The sequence below is a fragment of the Alligator sinensis genome, unplaced genomic scaffold (genome assembly GCF_000455745.1).
Source record: "Alligator sinensis unplaced genomic scaffold, ASM45574v1 scaffold345_1, whole genome shotgun sequence".
NCBI lineage: Eukaryota > Metazoa > Chordata > Crocodylia > Alligatoridae > Alligator > Alligator sinensis.
The window spans coordinates 332,516-351,665 of NW_005843099.1; the positions used below are offsets into that span (position 1 = coordinate 332,516).

At 44.6% G+C, this 19,150-nt stretch overlaps 1 protein-coding gene across 3 annotated transcripts in view; it reads right to left on the reverse strand.

The window, feature by feature from the left end:
• Positions 1-18,753, reverse strand: part of LOC102376251 (TATA-binding protein-associated factor 2N) — a 35,130-nt gene extending 16,377 nt beyond the window's left edge. The window contains exons 1-7 of one of the 3 annotated variants that reach the window (XM_006037343.3): positions 18,452-18,753; positions 9,258-9,297; positions 7,967-8,015; positions 7,661-7,751; positions 7,465-7,582; positions 6,272-6,582; positions 4,387-4,501 (exon numbers count right to left, since the gene is read on the reverse strand). In XM_006037343.3, coding sequence (XP_006037405.1) covers positions 4,387-4,501; positions 6,272-6,582; positions 7,465-7,582; positions 7,661-7,751; positions 7,967-8,015; positions 9,258-9,297; positions 18,452-18,461 — 734 coding nt within the window. In that variant the 5' untranslated portion in view covers positions 18,462-18,753. The remainder of the gene's footprint in view (positions 1-4,386; positions 4,502-6,271; positions 6,583-7,464; positions 7,583-7,660; positions 7,752-7,966; positions 8,016-9,257; positions 9,298-18,451) is intronic. The other 2 variants (XM_006037345.3, XM_006037344.3) reach the window with 2 other exon arrangements.
• Positions 18,754-19,150: the final 397 nt, after the last annotated feature.

The following is a 19,150-nucleotide window of genomic DNA, read 5'->3' on the forward strand; positions in this document are numbered from 1 at the left end:
GAATTAAGAAATATGGGTTACTGGATTCAAACAATGATTTTCACAAGCTATTAACATTCTCCCTACCACCACCACCACCGGTCATGAATTTGAATTTTACAAGTGAACTGTATGCTGTTGACTCCTGAATCGTAATACCAAGCGAATCAGACCCGTCATACTAGCCCAGAGCATTTTAGGCTTTTAGCAACTTTTATCCAGAACTTTCATGGAAATACACTATCAAATTTGTTTAAAAAATAATTATCAGGCTGTAACCACAATATCCTGGAATTTCACAAGTGCACAAATACCTCTACAATGGGCAAATTCCCTTGGTTAAAACAAAAGCTAGCCTGCCACAACTAGTTATTGGCATTTTTAATCATTATGTTGTTCAACACTGCTTAGAGTAGGATTAAATGACAAAATAGCAAGAACATCAATAGCTGGGCAGGGAGGGAGTGTTGTCACCAGAAGAGCTGCAACAGTGACAGCCTTTTGTGTTTGTTTTTTTATTTTACATGCCAGGAGAGAGAACTTTTGTGAATGGCTAGTGGAAAGGACATTCAAAGACCATGATCTCAGATTTGGTAGAAATATCACGCATCATAATGCAGCAAAAACATTTTGAGACAAACATTATACCTTTGCTAAATAAATCTATTCAAATTGATTTAAAAATGGGCAGTGTTTTAGAATTCTCAAGTACAATATACATACTGCCCCCTTCCCATGCTGTTTAAGCCTATATTGTTACAGGAATACAAAAACTGTTTAGGCAAGCCCTTCTAGTTAATTATTTATGCCAATGGAAATGGTCCAATTAAAAGACAAAACACTATTTATAGAAAAGTCACTAGAAGCAGAAGCAACAGATGAACAGAAGCTGTTTTTCATAGTTAAAAGAACATTTAAAACATTTTCCATGACACTAGAAGTTGCAATTTGTTACTTACTAAAGTTGTTCCCCACCACACACATTTTTTTTTTTGTTATTTAACCTGAAGCTTTTGTTCTTCTAGGAAATCATAGAATCTGAAGTAAAAAAAGTCATTAGAAGTAGACTCCTTTATCAAACTTACAATAGGCAGTTTCATCTGGGATAAAATATTCAATGACACTTCAGTTACAGAAGTTAGAATTTAAATTTAATGTCCATAGTACTGAATGGAGGAAGACAACTTGTAAAGGAATTAGAACTATTTTGTTATATTTCAGTAGTTGCCTCGGTGATTTTCAAATCCCCACCTCTCTTCTCTTTCCATCGATTTTTTGTCAGTGGGATTAACTATATTGTTATAGTAAATGGTGCTTAAAACAAAACGTTGCTTAAGAAGTTTATTTTCACACCTATTACTTTATCTTCCTTTGTCTTGTAAGCAAACAACTTTTGAATAGACAATGTCCATCAGTTCTGTGCCACTTTTTTCCCTTTCATTTAAAAAACCTGTTATAAATCCTGAAAAATACATGTTTTATCATGAAAGTACTGACTCTAGCCTACAATGGAACAGTTACAGTTTTGAAACTCAATTCTAATTGAAAGTGAACACTTGAAGAGACTTTGCTGCCACTTATGTATATATTAGTGGGGAAAAAAAAACCACAATAAAGAAACATGAAGTTCTTATATCTTTAACATTCATCTACTATATATTTATGGGCTTCTAGAAATTTTACCATCTGTCTAGTAACAAAACTCAGGGTCCATCTATACTATTGAAGTGGCCACAATTAAATACAACTTGGGACCAACCATATTAGAAATAACACAATCTTGTTCTACATGACTGGATTAGTTAAAAACATTCTAGAACGGCAAGGGGGGGGGGGGGGGGGGAGGAGACACGACAACGACACGACCATTTTGGTGGGTGTGCCACAAATTAAGCCCTGAGCCCTCCCTAAGCATCACACCAGTCCCCTTTCCCTGCCTGATGTGCCACTCTGCACCACACGCCATGCTCCTTGCCTGGTTTGATGGTCTGCTTTCTGCTCTATGCTGCTGAGGTACCTGCCCCCTCCCCATTATGGCACGTGCCACACACAGAGGTGATCCATGCCACTTGGGGCCCAGATGCCAAAGGCTGGCTACCACTGCTACAGAACACAATTTCACTTTTAGCTCAAGCATATAAAACAAATTACAACAGTCATTTATTTTTATAGTACAAGTTAAACCTACCAATTTAGTACTGGACAAAAATCTATAGACAATTTGTTCAACAAAATACATATCTGCACAGCGTCATGTCATGATCTGTACGTGAAAGAACTGTCTTGAAATGTTGAGATTTAAAGTGAAAAAGATCCTAAAGGAGCTTGCTTAAAAAAAAAAAAAAAAAAATTCCCATTCCACCTCACAGGGTTTAGCAATAAAAACAGCACAGCATGGTAGTGGAATGGTCATGTTAATACAAAACAGTTTATGGGTAACCAAGAGCTTCTATTCCTGACTTGGTTTGAATTCCTGCATATTTTCCACCTACAGAATTATATAATCAGGGATGAAAGTATACTTTGCAGGAAATAACTGTGATGTACTAACCTTACTTGTAGTTTGGACAGTTTACAGGGATATTAAAAAGAAGCTAAGGCCCTAATCCTGATGGCCTACACACGCGTGAAATCAAGTGGATTACTAACATAGATTAAATTAAACATGTTAAAGATAAATGTAGAAACCTAAGGTTTTCTAGGTACAGCAAAAATTGGTGAATTAGGTTGCTATCTATGATTGTTTTAGCCTATTAGCCCAACTAGTGACAGATAATTAGCCATGCCTTGGGTCTGAATTCCATATTTAAGTCCCCTCTCTATCTTTTCAATGAATATGTTTATTTTTGTAAAAATGTTAAATGGCTTCAATGGCTGATCTTTTTTAAAAAGAGCTGTTCCATAATCATCAGCAACAACATTTAGCCAAGTGCTTTCTGATAATGCTTTTAGATCTTGTCCTACATAATGTAGTTTTGAAAGTCGACCACATTCCAAGCTCATAGTATGGTCTAGGTCGGGGTGTCAAAGATATGGCCCACAAAGCCCTTTCATCCAGCTCATGGTACTGCCTGCAAGTCTGGAGCCACACAGTGCATGCAGTGTGCCCTGGACCACCCTGAGTGCTGTATCTGGCATGCATGCTACACGTAGGGTTTGGGGATGTGAACAATTAAATGATTAATTGTTTAACTGATCAGCTCAATGATAACTGGTTCTAGCTTGCTAGTTATCATTTAGCCTGGGGCTAGTCACAGTCCAGGAAGGAAGGGAAGCCCTACAGTGCCCCAGCAAGAAACATAAGGTGGTAGGGGGGACGGGATGGAGGCTAGGGGGTGCCTTCTCCTTCTCTCACAGTGCACCAGTTAGGTTTACCATACGTCTGAGTTTTCCTACACATGTGCTCTTTTTTGGCCCCCGGCCCTCGTGTCCAGGCATTTTTTTGAAATGCGAGCAAATGCCTGGGTTTTTGCTCTGCCTCTGCTTTCCCAGGCTGGCTGCTTGGGGCTGGAAGCAGTGGGCAAGGTGATTGGCTGTCAGGAGTCACATGCATGTGTGTGCATGTGCATGTGTAAGCATGCAGATGGGAGCTGCTTGGGCAGCAGGGCTGGGGGGGAGGGGCAGGGGCTGCAGCTCAGGAGTGAGGGGCAGAGGCAGGGCATGGGCATATCGCTGCCCCCCAATCATATGTCCCTCCCTCCTCTTCCCCCACTTCTCCCGCCCTCTCACAGATGTCTTCATTTTTGATTCAGGAAATATGGTAACCCTAGGCCCACCATAAAGCCCCTTGCTGGCTGCTGCCTGCCTCTCTCCTTCTTCCTGCACTGCTGCAGGTGGCCCTGGGAAACTGAGGACCAGCAGCTGTCGCCCATCACTGGCTGCTACCACCTGGGGCTTCCTGGGTTGTGCTGCCTGTCTGGCAGGGCTGCTATGGCCCCTGGCTCCCGGTGCTGCTCCCAGTGGGTGGGCGTATTCCCTCCTCCACAACAGGGCAGGGCAGGCACTGGCCTGGTGCTCAGCAACCCCCTCCTCCCCCATCACATGGCACAGCCACAGGCTGGAGCCCAGTGCTACCATGCCCATCTCCAACCCCATGCTAGGCTAATTAATTGTTTAACCTGTTGTAATTACAAATATTTATTTAGTCGGTATTTATATCCCTAGTGGCAATAGGGATGAACCAGGACACATGCTGCACATGTTATGTGGGGCTGGGGTGTGCTCTGCATGCAGCACCCACACGAAACAAGCCACAGGCCAGTCTGTGGGCCTGACCAGGCCCCAAGCCACTCACCTGGTCCACAGGCCCATTTGATAACCCTGGTCTAAATTATACACTAAAACTAATACAGCTACAGAGCAAGCTATAAAAATGATGTTTGCAGATACCAGGATTAAATCACTTACCTTAATCCAAACATACGACCTCTTCCATCCATGTCATATCCCCCTCTACCTCCTCCCTGTGACCTGTCATATCCTCTATTCTCTTCTCCATACCTACTCTTTTCATGATGATCATCTAAGGAAACCACAAAACACAGCTGAGATGTAAATTTTGATTAAACAGTATGCTTAAAATTTGTCATTTAAAAACCATTAAAGTCTAATTTATATTTAAATTGTTGCATCTTTTCCAAAACAATCACAAGGACTTAAAAAACCAAGACAGGTTCCAATGTCTCACTTGATCTTCTAAAATATTCCTCAGAATCGTATGGTGGTTACATAATTTCTGTCTAAAAACCCGAGGATGAATTTTCCTACCCTGGAAAAAGGATATCTGAGTAATATAGTGTGAAAAGTTAAAATTCAGATGCTAATCCAGTGATTCTCAACCAGGGTGCCAAGTCTAAAAAGGTTAAGAACCACAGTACTAATCACTTATTTATAGACATCTACCGAACTCATGGCAGGAGTGGGCTGCACAGCAGCTCCTTTAATTTTGCAGGTTCCCTTGTGCACCCCCCACCATTGATTGGTGGAGGGGCCCTGCTACTTGCTTCTGATCAGAAGGGAGGCAGAAACTGCAGTGTTAAGTATGGCACCATTTACAGTAGGGGGGAAGGGTGTGCACAGGGGAACCTGCAAGATTAAAGGAGCCGCTATGCACCCCACTTCTGCCATGAATTTGGTATGTCCCTATTTATTTACCAAGTGGAGAGGTGCATGCTGTGATGAACAGAGCAGATTAGAACACTATGCAGGGAGCTAAAGACAGATTTCAGGGTGCCTTTTCTCTACCTGAGGAGATTCATTTCCTTCCACTTCCAAAAAGCTCTGATGAGGAAGAAGCAAAGAGAGGGAGGGACAGAGTTTTGGGAGAGAGATCTAATGCTAGCCATTTCTGAACCTGTAGCTTCTGTAATGCCACTTAGAAAAGACCTCTTTCTCAAGTTTCTAACTCCTTCTGCCTCTTCAGCAGTAGTTGCAAGTCTCTTGGTTTTTCTACTAACTAGGATGTCATTTTACAGTGCACCTGGTATTCTGCACTAACTCCTTGGACAGACACTTTTTTGTGCACAGTGTGCGCAAGGTAATGATAAACAAGTTTTTTTTCTGCAGGTTCCATTGTTCCTCCATTCATTCCCTGTACAGTTTTAAATTGCCTATGGTAATACCACCTGTTTCAACCACTGTCAGCAAAGAAATAACACAAAAGTAGCAATATTTACTACACAAATGTAAGTAAATTTATCCATGTTTATCTTGCTAGCTAATTGAAGCATTGCAGAAATTTGGTCCCTAATGCCTTTTGGGTGCCATTCACCCTTTACATATACTTATCTATTCTCTCCCCTTAAAAATCCACTTTAGACTGAAAAACAAATACTAATAAAAAGGGGTGCTGTTTTTCAGTCAGTTGTCTTCCTTTCCAATCAAGATATTGTTTAATTCAACTAAGGCAACTGCAAGGCAGGAAAGCCTTATAAAATTAGCACTGAACATGACATATGACGTTCCAAGAGCTACCCTTTCAAGCTCCATATTTCCAAATACACACACAAGAAATAGGTTAACAATAACTTTATACAATATGTTTGTCCAAGAATCACAGAAAACCCTAATCTACCAGTTCTCTCATTCACAGACACAAGGCTCTACCAAACCTTGTGAAATTAGAATTTTTCATCTCTGTATAAAGTACTACAAGAAAAGCCTATGGCAAAATGTAGAAAAAAGGGCTTTAATGACCCACCAGTAGGAATAAGCCTAACATTTTTCATGGAACAGAATATCAAAGTCTTCTTAATGTAACTTAAAATCACTGCACTCATTCAATATGCTTTACCTTGTGTGTTGAGGTTGTAGTTTGCCTTTTGCTGAGATTGATAGGATTGCTGTGGCTGACCATATGAGCCTTGCTGCTGGCTATAGCTTGACTTCTGATCATAAGAACCTCGGTTCTTCCCAAAATTTGACTGCTGATCATATGAACTCCGGTGTTGCCCATAGCCAGACTGCTGGTCATATGAGTCTTGGTGCTGTCCGTAGCCGGACTGCTGGTCATATGAGTCTTTTTGCCCGTAGCCAGACTGCTGGTCATATGAGTCTTTGTGCTGCTCATAGCTTGACTTCTGTTCATAAGAAGAGGATCTTCTACTTAAAACAAACAGGAATAACACTTGATTGAGTATTAGAAGCAAAGAGAGTTTATACTCATCGAATACCAAAGCACAGCACAATGGCTGCAGGAACATAGTAATTCTGGCACAACTTCCTAGTCTTGATTTTGTCCAGGAGTTAGCATTTTAAATAAAATAACATTTCACTGCTGACTTGGATAGAATCTAGATGGCTCCAAATAAAGAAAGCAGAAAACTAAACCATTACAATCAAAGATATGCTATTACATTAACAGCAAAAACTAACCAATGGAAAAGAAAAAACAAACTATTAGAACCACAGGAGAATACATTTTATCATATTGGCTCATCATATGGTTCATCACAAATCACAGCAAGACAAAGGGCTATTTGTGGCCCACTCGCAATGCACAGAGCCAATTTTGTGAGGAATCTGCAGCAGCCCTGCCCCTTGGTAATGATTGGCAGAAAGGCCCTGGGGGAAGGAGGAACGAGGGGCCATCTTGATTGTGGGCTGCCCTTCGTGCCGCCCTGCCCCACCCCATCCCTTGGTGCCAATTGGCGGAAAGGCCCTGGTGGGAGGGAGGCGAGACCTCAAATGTCTTCTGGTATTCCAGTTTCCACAAAATTATACAGAGTTTTTAGAACATACTGCATTATGGTTTGTTTTTTTAATCTGATTTTATTTATGCCCATAAAGCAATAAATTAGCTTTAGTAATCTGGACAGAGAACTGTTACAAAAATACAGTCATTTAAAAGTTTGCCATTTAACTTACACTTCCATTTAAAGTTTTCAGAACTTGGAGTTGTAGAGGATTTATTGTTCTATTAAGGCCCTAACCAGGTATCTCTGTCCAAGAAAAATTGAAACTGACAAAGTTAATGTGTCTCCTCACCCTCCAGATGATTCTTTCTGTTGTCCCTGGTTGCCATAAGACTGTTGGCCATATGAGCTCTGATTTTGATTTTCATAATTCGATCCCCCGCTATATCCTTGTGAAGTTTGTCCATAACCTGAAAATTGCGCAGGAAATTATTTACTCAATAGTCACAGATTAACCACAGAAAATAAATTCAATAAGCTAGCCAAACCTGCTTGATTTTGTCCATAGCTTCCATGATAGCTTCCATAGTTCTGTCCATAAGAGGAATTTTCTTCACTCTGTCCATAGCCAGAATAACCCTATAATTTAGAGACAGATTTTCAGCAGCAGTAAATGCTGCTAGAGAAACCCGCCCCCCCCTACACATTTCTTTGTTTAGACTGGGGGCTACACCAGTGCAACTCCCATGATGGATGAAAATAGCTCCACAGCCCAATATAGACAGGGCCACATAAGAATCACTTCTTGCTCAGAAAAAGTTACTTTAAAAAGCATCATTTGTGCTTCAACCTACCTGCCCTTCTCCATAATTCCGATTGCCTTGACTGCTGTAAGATGAATAACTGTAAAAGAAATAAGGGATTTTATTTAATAAATGCATCTTAACCTATACTACCTATTTATATTACCTGAAAAAGTAAATTGCAGGTTTCTTGTACAGAACCTGCATCTGGTAATATTTCTAATTTAACCATTTGTTATTTGTGTTTAACTTACATACTGTATTACAGAGATGAGCACATTAGAAATGCATTGATAAAACGCTGATTGAAAAGCACAACGATCTGTAGAGGCCATTAAGGAAGAATTCAAATCAATACCCTGATCAAAACTTCGCTATTATGAGATCTGGGCCTTATTGGAAGCTGCTACAATACTTAAAGTGAAGTTTATCATATGAGTCCAGATCACTTAAAGAGACAAATCTAAAACACATACAGATGTTTGAAGTCAGTTGTTTATGAATTCCTGTTCATCTAATATTTGCTAAAGCAGTGGTTTCTCAACCTCTTTAGACTCAAGGCACCTCTCTGAAAATGCCAGTTCTTAGTTTTCACTCTTTTTTTACCTCCAGAAAAATAATAGAGCTGTTTTTCTGTTCCAAAGAACTCAGAAAGACCACAACTACAGATTTTTATTTGAAATCTCCGGGTTTATCTTATGAATTGTATTTGTAAACCTAACAGTGCTAATATTGTATGGCATCCTTGAAAGGAATTCAAGGCACCTGGTTATTGTCCTAAAGGATACAAAAAAACTACTGGTTTTTTTGTATCCAAAAAAACTACTGGTAGTACTGTAACTACCTTTGTAGCTATTTTCTGAATCTGTTCTTAAAAGCCCTTAAATTTTACATATATCAATTTCAGAGTGGTGGTTTATATACCTTTCCATAGTTCTTGGATGAAAATTTACCTCTATTTTGCTCATACATACCATACTTGCATTACCTCTTGCTGATACCCCTGTGAACAACTTTGGGCAGTCAAAAAAAAAGGAAAAATACTGCTGTATATTTATGACATTGTCCATGTCCTTAAGTGTTAGCATCTGTGGCCTGCTTTAAGCATGTTTGCTTTCTTCCTTTCATAGATATTTATACTTGAGCTTAAGACTGTAACAAGGACCCAAAATAGGATGTCCTGTGCACCTGAACCTTTCTGAGTATGTATGATCATGCACATCAAACGTCTTGGTAGGAAATCCTGAATTGAACAAAACACACTTTGCAATCCCAAAGAACACTAATAAATGTGGCACAAAATAGAGAGGGAGAGAGAGGAAAAGAGCAACCGCATACATACCTTTGCTGCTGGCCCCCAGATTGACTGTAACTTCCAGAGTCTGTTAAAAGAATAGACAAGAGAAAAAAAATATTTCCAATAAGTAGAACTAAGCACTTACAATTTACTCAAATGAAACCTGAGCCATAGAGTGCCTAGATGAGAGTCAACAGGAAAAATACTCTCTTCTTCAGGGTCTAAGAGCTGTAGGCAGTTAATAACAGTTAGTTATTAATACAAATGTTTCAAGTCAGTAACTTTTCAATGATTTTCAGATGGGTTCTCCATACAAAGGTTAAAACTGGATTTCTCCATAATTCTTCAGACCTGAAGTTTTTAAAAAACAATAATTAAGAAAAAAAATTCCTTTTGAATCTTGTATTAACTATTGTTAAAAGTAGCTCCTAAACTTTTAATTAAAATAAAAAAATGTTTATTTGCATACTGTTTACTTTTGCATTTGACATCACTCTGCATGAGTTTAGATATCTTCTTTGTATAGCACTTCCCCCTTCATTTGCAACAGAAAACAGGAAAGAGAAATTTTATGCAAATACAAACTCACTTTTCTGTAAGAACAACAAAATATTGTGGACTCAGATGCCCTGGCACCACTTTCAACTATTTCATATACTTTTCTGAAATTAACTAGAACAGGGGTCCCTCAACCCCCTGCCCACAGGCTAGATCCAGTCCCCAGAGTCTTGTTATCTGGCACATGGAGCTCCCCATGGGCTTGTGGGGAGCCCCATGAGATGTGGCCCTGTAAGTCAAGTTGGGCATCCCATGCAGTTTGGGGCCTAATCCTAGTGTGTGAGATTGCGCAGAGGTGGCATGAGCCCCTAGAGCACAATCCTGGGGTGCAGGGCTGGATGGAGACAGTATGGGGCCCTGGAAGCTGACCTCTGCATGCAGGATTGAGTGGAAATTGCACAGGGCAGGGCCCCAGGGCATGATCCTGGCACATGGGATTTGATCTGGCCCATGGAATGGCTCCACATCCCTCATTTGGCCCCTGGGAACAAAAAGATTGAGTCTCGCTGAACTGACACTTTACATTCCATTGATAGGATGATTTTGAGTGGGGATGTTCCAAAGGCTAGAGAATATAAAATGCTTTCAGTGAAGAGTACAACATAAGCCTCTTAAAAAGAGCTAATCAGGCAAAACCCAATCCGTTACTCTCACTTTAAAATAATGTATGATAATAATATGAGAGAACACTGCCTGGAAAAGGAACTTCACAGATTTCCTGTGTGCATGCTTAATGCAAGGAACTCCTCACTCAGAGAAAACGTATGTTCTCTTGAGTCTAGGGCGGTGGAACTACAGCAGTGAGATGCATAGAATAGGCTTTCAGGTACAATGTAGAGCAGTCCCACCTTCACTGTAGCAACTCCTGTGTTGCTGAGGACGACAGCCTCAGGAATGGAGAGCATCAAGCTGGGAAGGAGGGAAGCTATTCCTTAGATGGGACCCACCTTCCAGCTGATGTCAGTTTCCTCTTGCACCAAGGATACTCCTCCAAGGGAGGGGACCCCACAGGACAGAAGGAAGCAGGTGATCATAGTGTGGGATTTGATCATTAGGAACATATAGACAGCTTGGTTTGTGACTTCTGGGATGACCACATGGTGACTTGCCTGCCAGGTTCAAAGGTAGAAGACTTCATAAGTTGTATAGATAGGCTACTAGTAGGTACTGGGGAGGAACTAGTGGTCATGGCCCAGGTCGGTATCAACGACATAGGAAAGCAGAGGGGAGAGGTTCTGGAAGCTAAATTTAGGTGCCAAGGCAGGAGGTTGAAGTCCAAGACCTCCACTATAGCATTCTCCAGAATGCTTTCCACTCCATGCGGAGTGCTAGAGAGATGGGCAGAGCTCCTGAGTCAGTGCATGGATGAGACGATGGCAGAGTGAGGAGGCGTTTACGTTAATCAGGAACTGAGGAACTTTTTTGGGACAGCAAGAACCTGTAGAATTGTACTACCAAACACCTGACCAGAAAGGTAAAGGTGATTATGAAATGCCCAGGGAGATCAGAGAAGCTGCTAGAGTGGGACAAGCAATAAAAACGAGAGATTTCAGCTACCTTTCCACAGACTGGGTAAACACATCATCACGGCAAAATGTGGAAGCAAGATTTCTGGCTGTGATAAAGGACTGCTTTCTATCTTGCAACCCACAAGAAGAGAAGCAACTCAAGATCTAAACCTGAGTAACACACAGAACCTGGTTGAAGAGCTATCTGTTGGTTGCACTCTGCCATAGCAACCATAACAATCACATTCAACTTTCTGGCAGGAGGGAGTAAGCCAGTGGGGGGCAATTATTTCGGCTGGAGTGCCACTTAATCAGTTTTGGTGAGCCATCAAGGGCTGCATACAAAATCTTTCAGAAGATATCATTTTAAAAAAACCAACACTATAGATAAAAAAAAAATAAATCATATACTTAAAAAACCCCCAAAAAACAAAAAAACCCAAACATCTGTAACGCATTTAAATTCTATTTAAAAATATTTTTCTCCCGATTTATTTTTTTTGAGTAGCGTAGAGTATATAGAGGCAATCGCATAATAGCTCGAAATAAAATCGTATCCTTGCATATTGTGGAGGGTGGACATGGGGTGTGTGTGAAAGGTGGGGTAGGCATGGGGTTGCCTGCACCCTAGGTCCAGGGAGCTGGCCAGGAGTGGAGGGTGGAGGGGGCAGGGGGCACATACAGCAGAGTTTGTCTGCACAGTTCAAGTGCAGGTGCAAACTGTCCCTCCCCTCCCCCACATCTAGCCCCTGCAGCGCGGCACACGGGGCTGAGCTCTGTCTGCAAGACAGCACTGCCCCAGCCCCGGTCATGTCGCAGCTGCCCAGGTACTGCTCAGCTCCACCTGCCTCCAGCAGATCCCTCCTCCTGTCCCTGCTTTGGGCAGCAGGTAGCACAGGGAAACCATGTGGATGCATGCCAGGGAGTGATCCAGGTGGCTCATGCTCTAGCATGCAGGGCTCCAGCTCTACCTCCAGGCCACCTTCCACCCACTCAGCCACCTGCAAGTAGCTACCCATTGTGCCAGACAGCCGAGTGTGTGGAAGGCTGCCAGGAACTGGAGCCTGAGCCCCATGTGCTGGGGCAGGAGCCATCCAGCTGCACCCTCCCATGCACACAGCTGGCTGGGCATCTGCTGCGCGGCACACCTCCCCACAGCTTCCCTGCATTACCTGCTGCCTGAAGCGGTTCATAGATTTCATAGACGTTAGGGCTGGAAGGGACCTCGAAGATCATCAAGTCCAGCCCCTTGCCCCAGGGGCAGGAAGTCAGCTAGGGTCAAAAGATCCCAGCAAGATAAGCATCCAAGTGTTTCTTGAATGATTCCAGAGTAGGTGCCTGCACCACTTCTGGAGGGAGTCTATTCCAGGTCTTGGGGACTCAGATCGTAAAGAATTTTTTTCTTATTATGTCCAGCCTAAAATGGTGTTGTAGGAGTTTATGATCGTTGGTCCTTGTTTTTATTTGAAGCACTCTGGTGAACAGACGTTCTCCCAGATCCTGATGTATATCCCTTATGTGCTTATGAGCAGCCACCAGGTTGCCCCTGAGCCTGTGCTTTTCCAGGCTGAAGAGTCCCAAGGCTCTCAGCCTCTCTTCATAAGGCCTATTCTCTTGTCCTCTGATCATGCACATGGCTCTCCTATGGACTCTCTCAAGCTTCTCAACATCCTTCTTGAATTGTGGAGCCCAGAATTGGATGCAGTACTCCAGCTTAGGCCTCAAAACCAAGTACAGCAGGAGGATGACATCCTGAAATTTACTTGAGAAGCATCTAGAGATGCAAGCCAGGTTTTTGTTTGCTTTACCAGCTGTGACATTGCATTGGTGGCTCACGTTCATCTTGTGGTCAGTCATGACCCCCAAGTCTCTTTCAGCAGTGGTGTTAGCAAGCGTAGCACTGCCAAGCCTATAAGTATGCTGTGGATTCTCCTCCTCCTCCCCCCTCTCCCCCCCAAGGTAGAGTACCTTACATTTATAGGTATTGAACGTCATCAGGTTTGTGTCCAGCCTGGATCACTAGTCTGTCCTCAGGTGTGGCCCCCAAAATGCCCCAAAGTTTAGTGTCATCAGCAAACTTAGCCAGTGCACTTCTGACACCAATGTCCACATCGTTGATAAAGATGTTAAAGAGAACCAGTCCAAGGACAGAGCCTTGGGGGATGCCACTGGTCAAGGAGCGCCATAATGACTCTCTGCCATCAACCACTACTCTCTTGGTCTGACCTCAGAGCCAATTTCCCAGCCATTGGACTGTGGTGTAGCCGAGGCCACAGTTGGCCAATTTTTCCAAGGGCAATTTTTGGAGGAGGAGCAGTTAGAAGTGGGGGGAGCTCAGTAATACCCAAGTAGCTGTGGCTGCAGACCAGCTGAGAAGCTGGATGTGCTAGCCAGGGCGGGAGGCCAGCGGGAGTGCAGTGCAGGCTGCCCTGGGTGGGGCCTGGCCCCACACAGAGCACCACGGGGGTAGCCATGGGCCAGATGCAATCAATGGATGGGCGCCCACAAGTGGGCCAGATCCAATTAGTTGGTAGGCCATATCTGGCTTATGGGCCATATTTCGCCCACCCCTGCAATAAGCCAAACAAGTCCACCACTCCAATAAACAACTTCAGGAAGGACAGTTACACAAATAATAGGAAGTTGGCTAAAAGAGAAGTTTATAGGAGCAGTCAAAAACATAAAAAGTAGGGTTGCACTGATAAAGATTTTGGGGGCCAATACCAATATCCAATTTGTAAGGAGGCATATCGGCCAATACGATCCGATTTCCGATACAGCATAGAGAGCTGCCTCTAGCTGGTAAGTCCATTGTGGTGGAAGGGGAAGGAAGGGGTGGGGGGGGGATGGGCAGATCCCCCCCGTGGTGAGGGAGGGGGCAGTGGCAGGCACTGCCCAGACAGGGCCAGGGGGGCAGGGGGGAGGCTCCTGCATCTGCTTACACCCCAGAAGGGCACCAGGGCGGGGTGTGGGCCCCTGGATCTGCACAGGGCAGGGCGGGGAAACAGTGGGCAGGCTGCAGCCAGGGCTGCTTGCCAGGGGCTGGGCTCAGGGTGGGGGCTACAGCCACCCCAAATTTCACCATAGCTCCCTCCCAGCACTGCCACTGCCGGCCACCTGGCACAGCGGTGCTGGGGCTCAACCCCTGCCTCTACCCACATGCCATGGAAGAGCTGGGACTGCGCCAGGAGGCCAACAGTGGTGGCACTGGGAGGGAGCTATGGCAAAATCTGGGGTGGCTGCAGCCCCCTCCATAGCCCTTGCCTTGATGAGAAGAGCCCAGCGCAACCCTGGCTCCAGCCCACCTATCCACCCCACACAGATCTGGGGGTACACCCCCCCATGCCCTCCCGGGGTATAAGCAGTGGTGGGAGTCACCTCCACACCCCTCCTCTCCCCTGACGAGCCATGGCTCTGTCCTGTGGCCCCCTCCTCCCCCCTGCCATGGCTGGGCAGTGCCTGCCTGTGCCCTGGCCCTTGCCATGAGGGGGGGCTGATCTGCCCCACATGCCCCTTCCCTTCCCTCCCCCCTCCCCTTCCACCACAATGGACTTACTAGCACTGCTGGGCTGTGTTCCTGCTGCCTGCATGCTGCACTGCGGCAGCACCATGCACAACATTTATTGGCCAAATTATCGACCGCATCCAGCCAATTTCTGATACAGCCAATTTTCTTTATACTGGTACCGATCTGATATTGGACTGATGTATCGGTGCACCTCTAGTAAAAAGCCTGCAGGCAGCTTGAAAGCTGTTTAAAAATAACATATTAGAGGTTCAGGAAAAGTGTATACCACAGATGAAAACAAGTACCAAGTGGACCAAAAAACTTCTGCCTGGTTCAACGGCAGAGTTAAGGAGGCTGCTGAAGGCAAAAGGGCATTTCTTCAAAAAAAAAAAAAAAAAAAAAGGAAGACATGCCCTTTTAGATACATCAAAAGCAGGAGGCCAGTAAGAGATATAGTGTGACCACTGGATGACTAAGGTGTAAAATGCGCATTCAGAAGTGATCAGGCCAAAGCAGAGAAGCTAAATGCATTTCTTGCATTGGTATTTACCACAGAAGGTAGGGGGAAAATTCCCATGCCAAATCAATCCTTTTTAGTAGGTAGTTCTGAAGAGCTGGATCACATCGATGTGACAAAACAGGGAGTTTTAGAACAAATCAACAAACTAAATACTAATAAGTCAGTAGGGCCAGATGGCATTCGCCAGAGTTCTGAAAGACTGTTGAATTGCTGGCAGTAATACATAACCTACTGTGAAAAACAGTCAGTGCCAGAGGACTGGAGGGTTGCCAACATAACACCCATCTTCAGAAAGGGCTCCAGAGGCAATCCTGAGAACTAGAGACCAGTGACTCTCACATCTATCCCTAGCAAGGCAGTAGAATCTATAGTGAAAAATAAAATCAGCATCTGCATAGACAAATATGATCTGTTGGGAAAGAGTCAACATGGTTTTTGTAAAGAGCAAGCCCGTATCACCAATCCGCTGGAGTTCTTTGAGGGTGTTAACAAGCATGTGGACAAGGGGGAGCCAGCTGACATAATATATTTGGACTTTCAAAAACACATTCCCTTTTGGTGAGCTTAAAAGGCTTTTAAAAAAAAGGCTTCAAAAAACCCAAAAAACTTCTCTCAATTTGTATAACAATTTTTTTAAATACTTCTTGAAGTCATCTGTGATCTAATCCAAATCTGAAGACAAACTCAAGAGATGCAAAACAGGAGCACATCTCTGTTAACTTAATGCTAATGACACAGTCAATCTCTCCCCTCTATCCAGGTTCATGCCTCTTTCTGGCACATGGTCTGGGAAAGATCATCTCAAATTTTGCATATAAACCCTGAACTTTTCTTTCCTCTTCCATCAATGCCACTATTATTGCCACTCAACCTGACAACTTTGAGATTCTCTCTGATTTTTTTCTTTTTCTCATCCAGGACCCTGACAAACATTGTTACTTTTCACTCTAAAAACCAGCGAATAATCTGTCTCTTCATGTGTGTCCACACTAATCAAACTGAGTTTCGTGCCATGATTCTATCACAGCTGAAGTACTGCAACTCCTTTCCCAGCTTCTCAAACCCACACTTCAAATTCCACCAATACAGTTGATGTTATTTCTCTATTCCTGGCATTTCCATATTCCCCTCCAAAAAGCTGTGCCTTGCAGGGTCCTCACCTTGAGGATATTAGATGATTCTGCCTGGCTTGCATCTCTATCCCATGCCATGCTATTTTTATTCTTTTCACTGTGTCTCTCTTTCCCCACCTTCATGCTGTCCACCATGCCTCCTACACACAGACGACCTAGTAAAATCCTCATTTACCATTTTATCAATCCAGTTCCTTTGACTGCAGAAGAATAACAGGAAAAGGAATAATAATAATAATAATAGTAATAACCTTCTATTGCAAAGAACTGAGAAAGACCACAAAAGGTCAGAATGTTTCCAATATTATAGATTCCTAGTTGAAATTTCTGAGTTTATCCTGTGAATCACATTTTTACATGTAACAGTGCTAACATTTTGTGGCACCCTGCAGCACCCTTGGAAAGATCTCAAGGCACCCCAGGGTCCCAACAACATCTGGCTCAAGAATCATGGGTCTAACATATTTAAAGATATCAAAATGAATTAAAACATTGAACTAAAAAACATTATGGAGTTGCAGCAAAGGTGTCAGGTTTGACCTAGAAACCACTATACAAAGCCCAAGCAAAAGTCTCTGTTATGTAACTAATGCCCATCTGCAATGATAAGGAGGAGACAGTCTTAGATAAAGGAGGCTTGAAAACAAAAGCAGAATCAGAGGACTAGGGCAAAGAGCTAATTTAAATATTAAAAATCACACCCCTAGGTGGGGAGAAAGTATGCTAATGAAACATACATGTATGTAAATGAGATACATAGCTAAAACACAGGTATAGAGACATGCTCAGTAAAGAACTCCTTGCGTCACTCCTTTATAACCAATTAGCAAACAAGAATGCTTATGAAGGTCCAATACTTCTGTATAAAAGATGCTTAGAATTAAGAATCTGCGTGCTTGTTACGTGAAATTATTCTGCTTGCACCTTGTATTGCTAGCAATAAATCTTCTTTATAATTTCACCCCTGGTATCTTTATTGGCTTTTGCATACCGGGCACGATCCCAGACTTGAGCTGGGGCTCAACAAAGGGAGCTCATCAGATAAGAACGTAATCAGCTCTAAATTAGAGGATTCATTTTGATCTCCCCAACTTACTTGCAACCTTCTGCCAAAGCAAGACGCTTTTTGTCAAAGTTCAGGTGTAACCAGACAAGGAGACTGTAAAACAACCCAATAAACTAGAAAAAATACTTGGTGTGTGCAGTATGATAATAATGCTCAGAGGTCCTTTACAAACTTCCACTGTGATTTATTCTAGAAGCTTAACAGAGGGGTGAGCCTTGGAGTATTCTTGGAAAGATTAGGTATTCTGGGATTGTTGGTGTATCACTTTTTCTGAACTTCTGAAAAATTCACAGGGGCCCTGGCTGGGACCAACCTGCTGCCTAAACTCAGCAACCAGCACGAAAGACCTGTCCCATCTCCCAAATCTGAAGGGCCATTTTTAAAGCATGCTTTTCTTAACAACATGCAACGCACACTTCAAAATGAGAGGACTTTTGGAGCACTTGCATTTCAGATGCTCCTATTTCTCTGGTTCCTTTTGATAAAAGGAATCACAAGTTTGAGCAACCCAAACTCAAAAAAAAATGGGTCCATCTACTGCCCAGGGCTGCCTGCTGACCTCCTGTGGGCAGGAAGGGGGCACTCCTACAATTCTGTTGTCAAGCCTCTTGCAGTGGGAGTTTCAACTTTTAAAAGAAGTGAAGATGTTGAATCCATGTTGGAAATCCCCACCCGCGGAGGACACTTTCCGGGAGACATGCTGTCCCCCCCTCCTGTGTGTCACGCAGAAGTAAGGCCTAGCCCTGCTGACTGCTCCCAGGCAGCACCCAGGGCGCAGCGAGGGGCGGGGCGGGGCTGACCGGCGACCCCGCCCCCTCGCACCTCTCCCTCAGGGGGCCACCCCACCATCCCGGGGGCCTGGGAACGCCCCCCCCCAACATGGCGGCGCGCAGCCCATTCCCACCTAAGCCATACGCCCCCCACAGCCCAGGCCGCGGCCACCTACCCGCAGACATCCTGCCACTCCGCCGAACCGGGACGCGGCCCCGAGCGCCCCGCACACACTGAGGAGCCGCAGCACCGACTGCGGGGCCGCGCGGCCAATCCGCGAGCGCGGCTCCTACCACCCGGCGGGGGGGGCCGGGCAACGCCACCGGCCAACCGCTACTGGAGGGCGGGGCAGTACCACTGTGGGGGGGGGGTGTCACAGTGCAGCACCCCCGCTGCGGCGTGTGCTGGTCCCGTGGCTCTGTTCCCCAGCGCGGGGCTGAACCAATAGGCGGCGCTGGGAGGGGGCGGCCAGCATTGCCTGGGCAGGGTTGCTGCGCGCCTTGCTGCCTTTCCTGTGGCAACCGCGTGATGACCACGTGCCCCTGCCCTGTCCTGCCCACCCGGCAGCGGCGGGGCTACACGCCTGCCCCGGCATCGCATACAAATCTGGGGGGCGCGTGTCTCCTTATGGCCCCCACCTTGAGTGTGGGGAGCTGCCCCCCACCCTTGGAAGAGCCCCCAGGGGCTTTGTCCCACTCCCAGCCCCCACCCCATGCACCACCCTGGCTGGGCAGCACTCCCAGTCCCTGACCCACTCCCTCCCTCCCTCACTGGGGGGGGGCTCAATTTGCCCCCAAGCCACCTCCCCCAGCTACTCTCCAGGCTGCCTGGCTGTAATCCCAGCCACCTGCATGTGTGTGGGCAGGCGCATGCC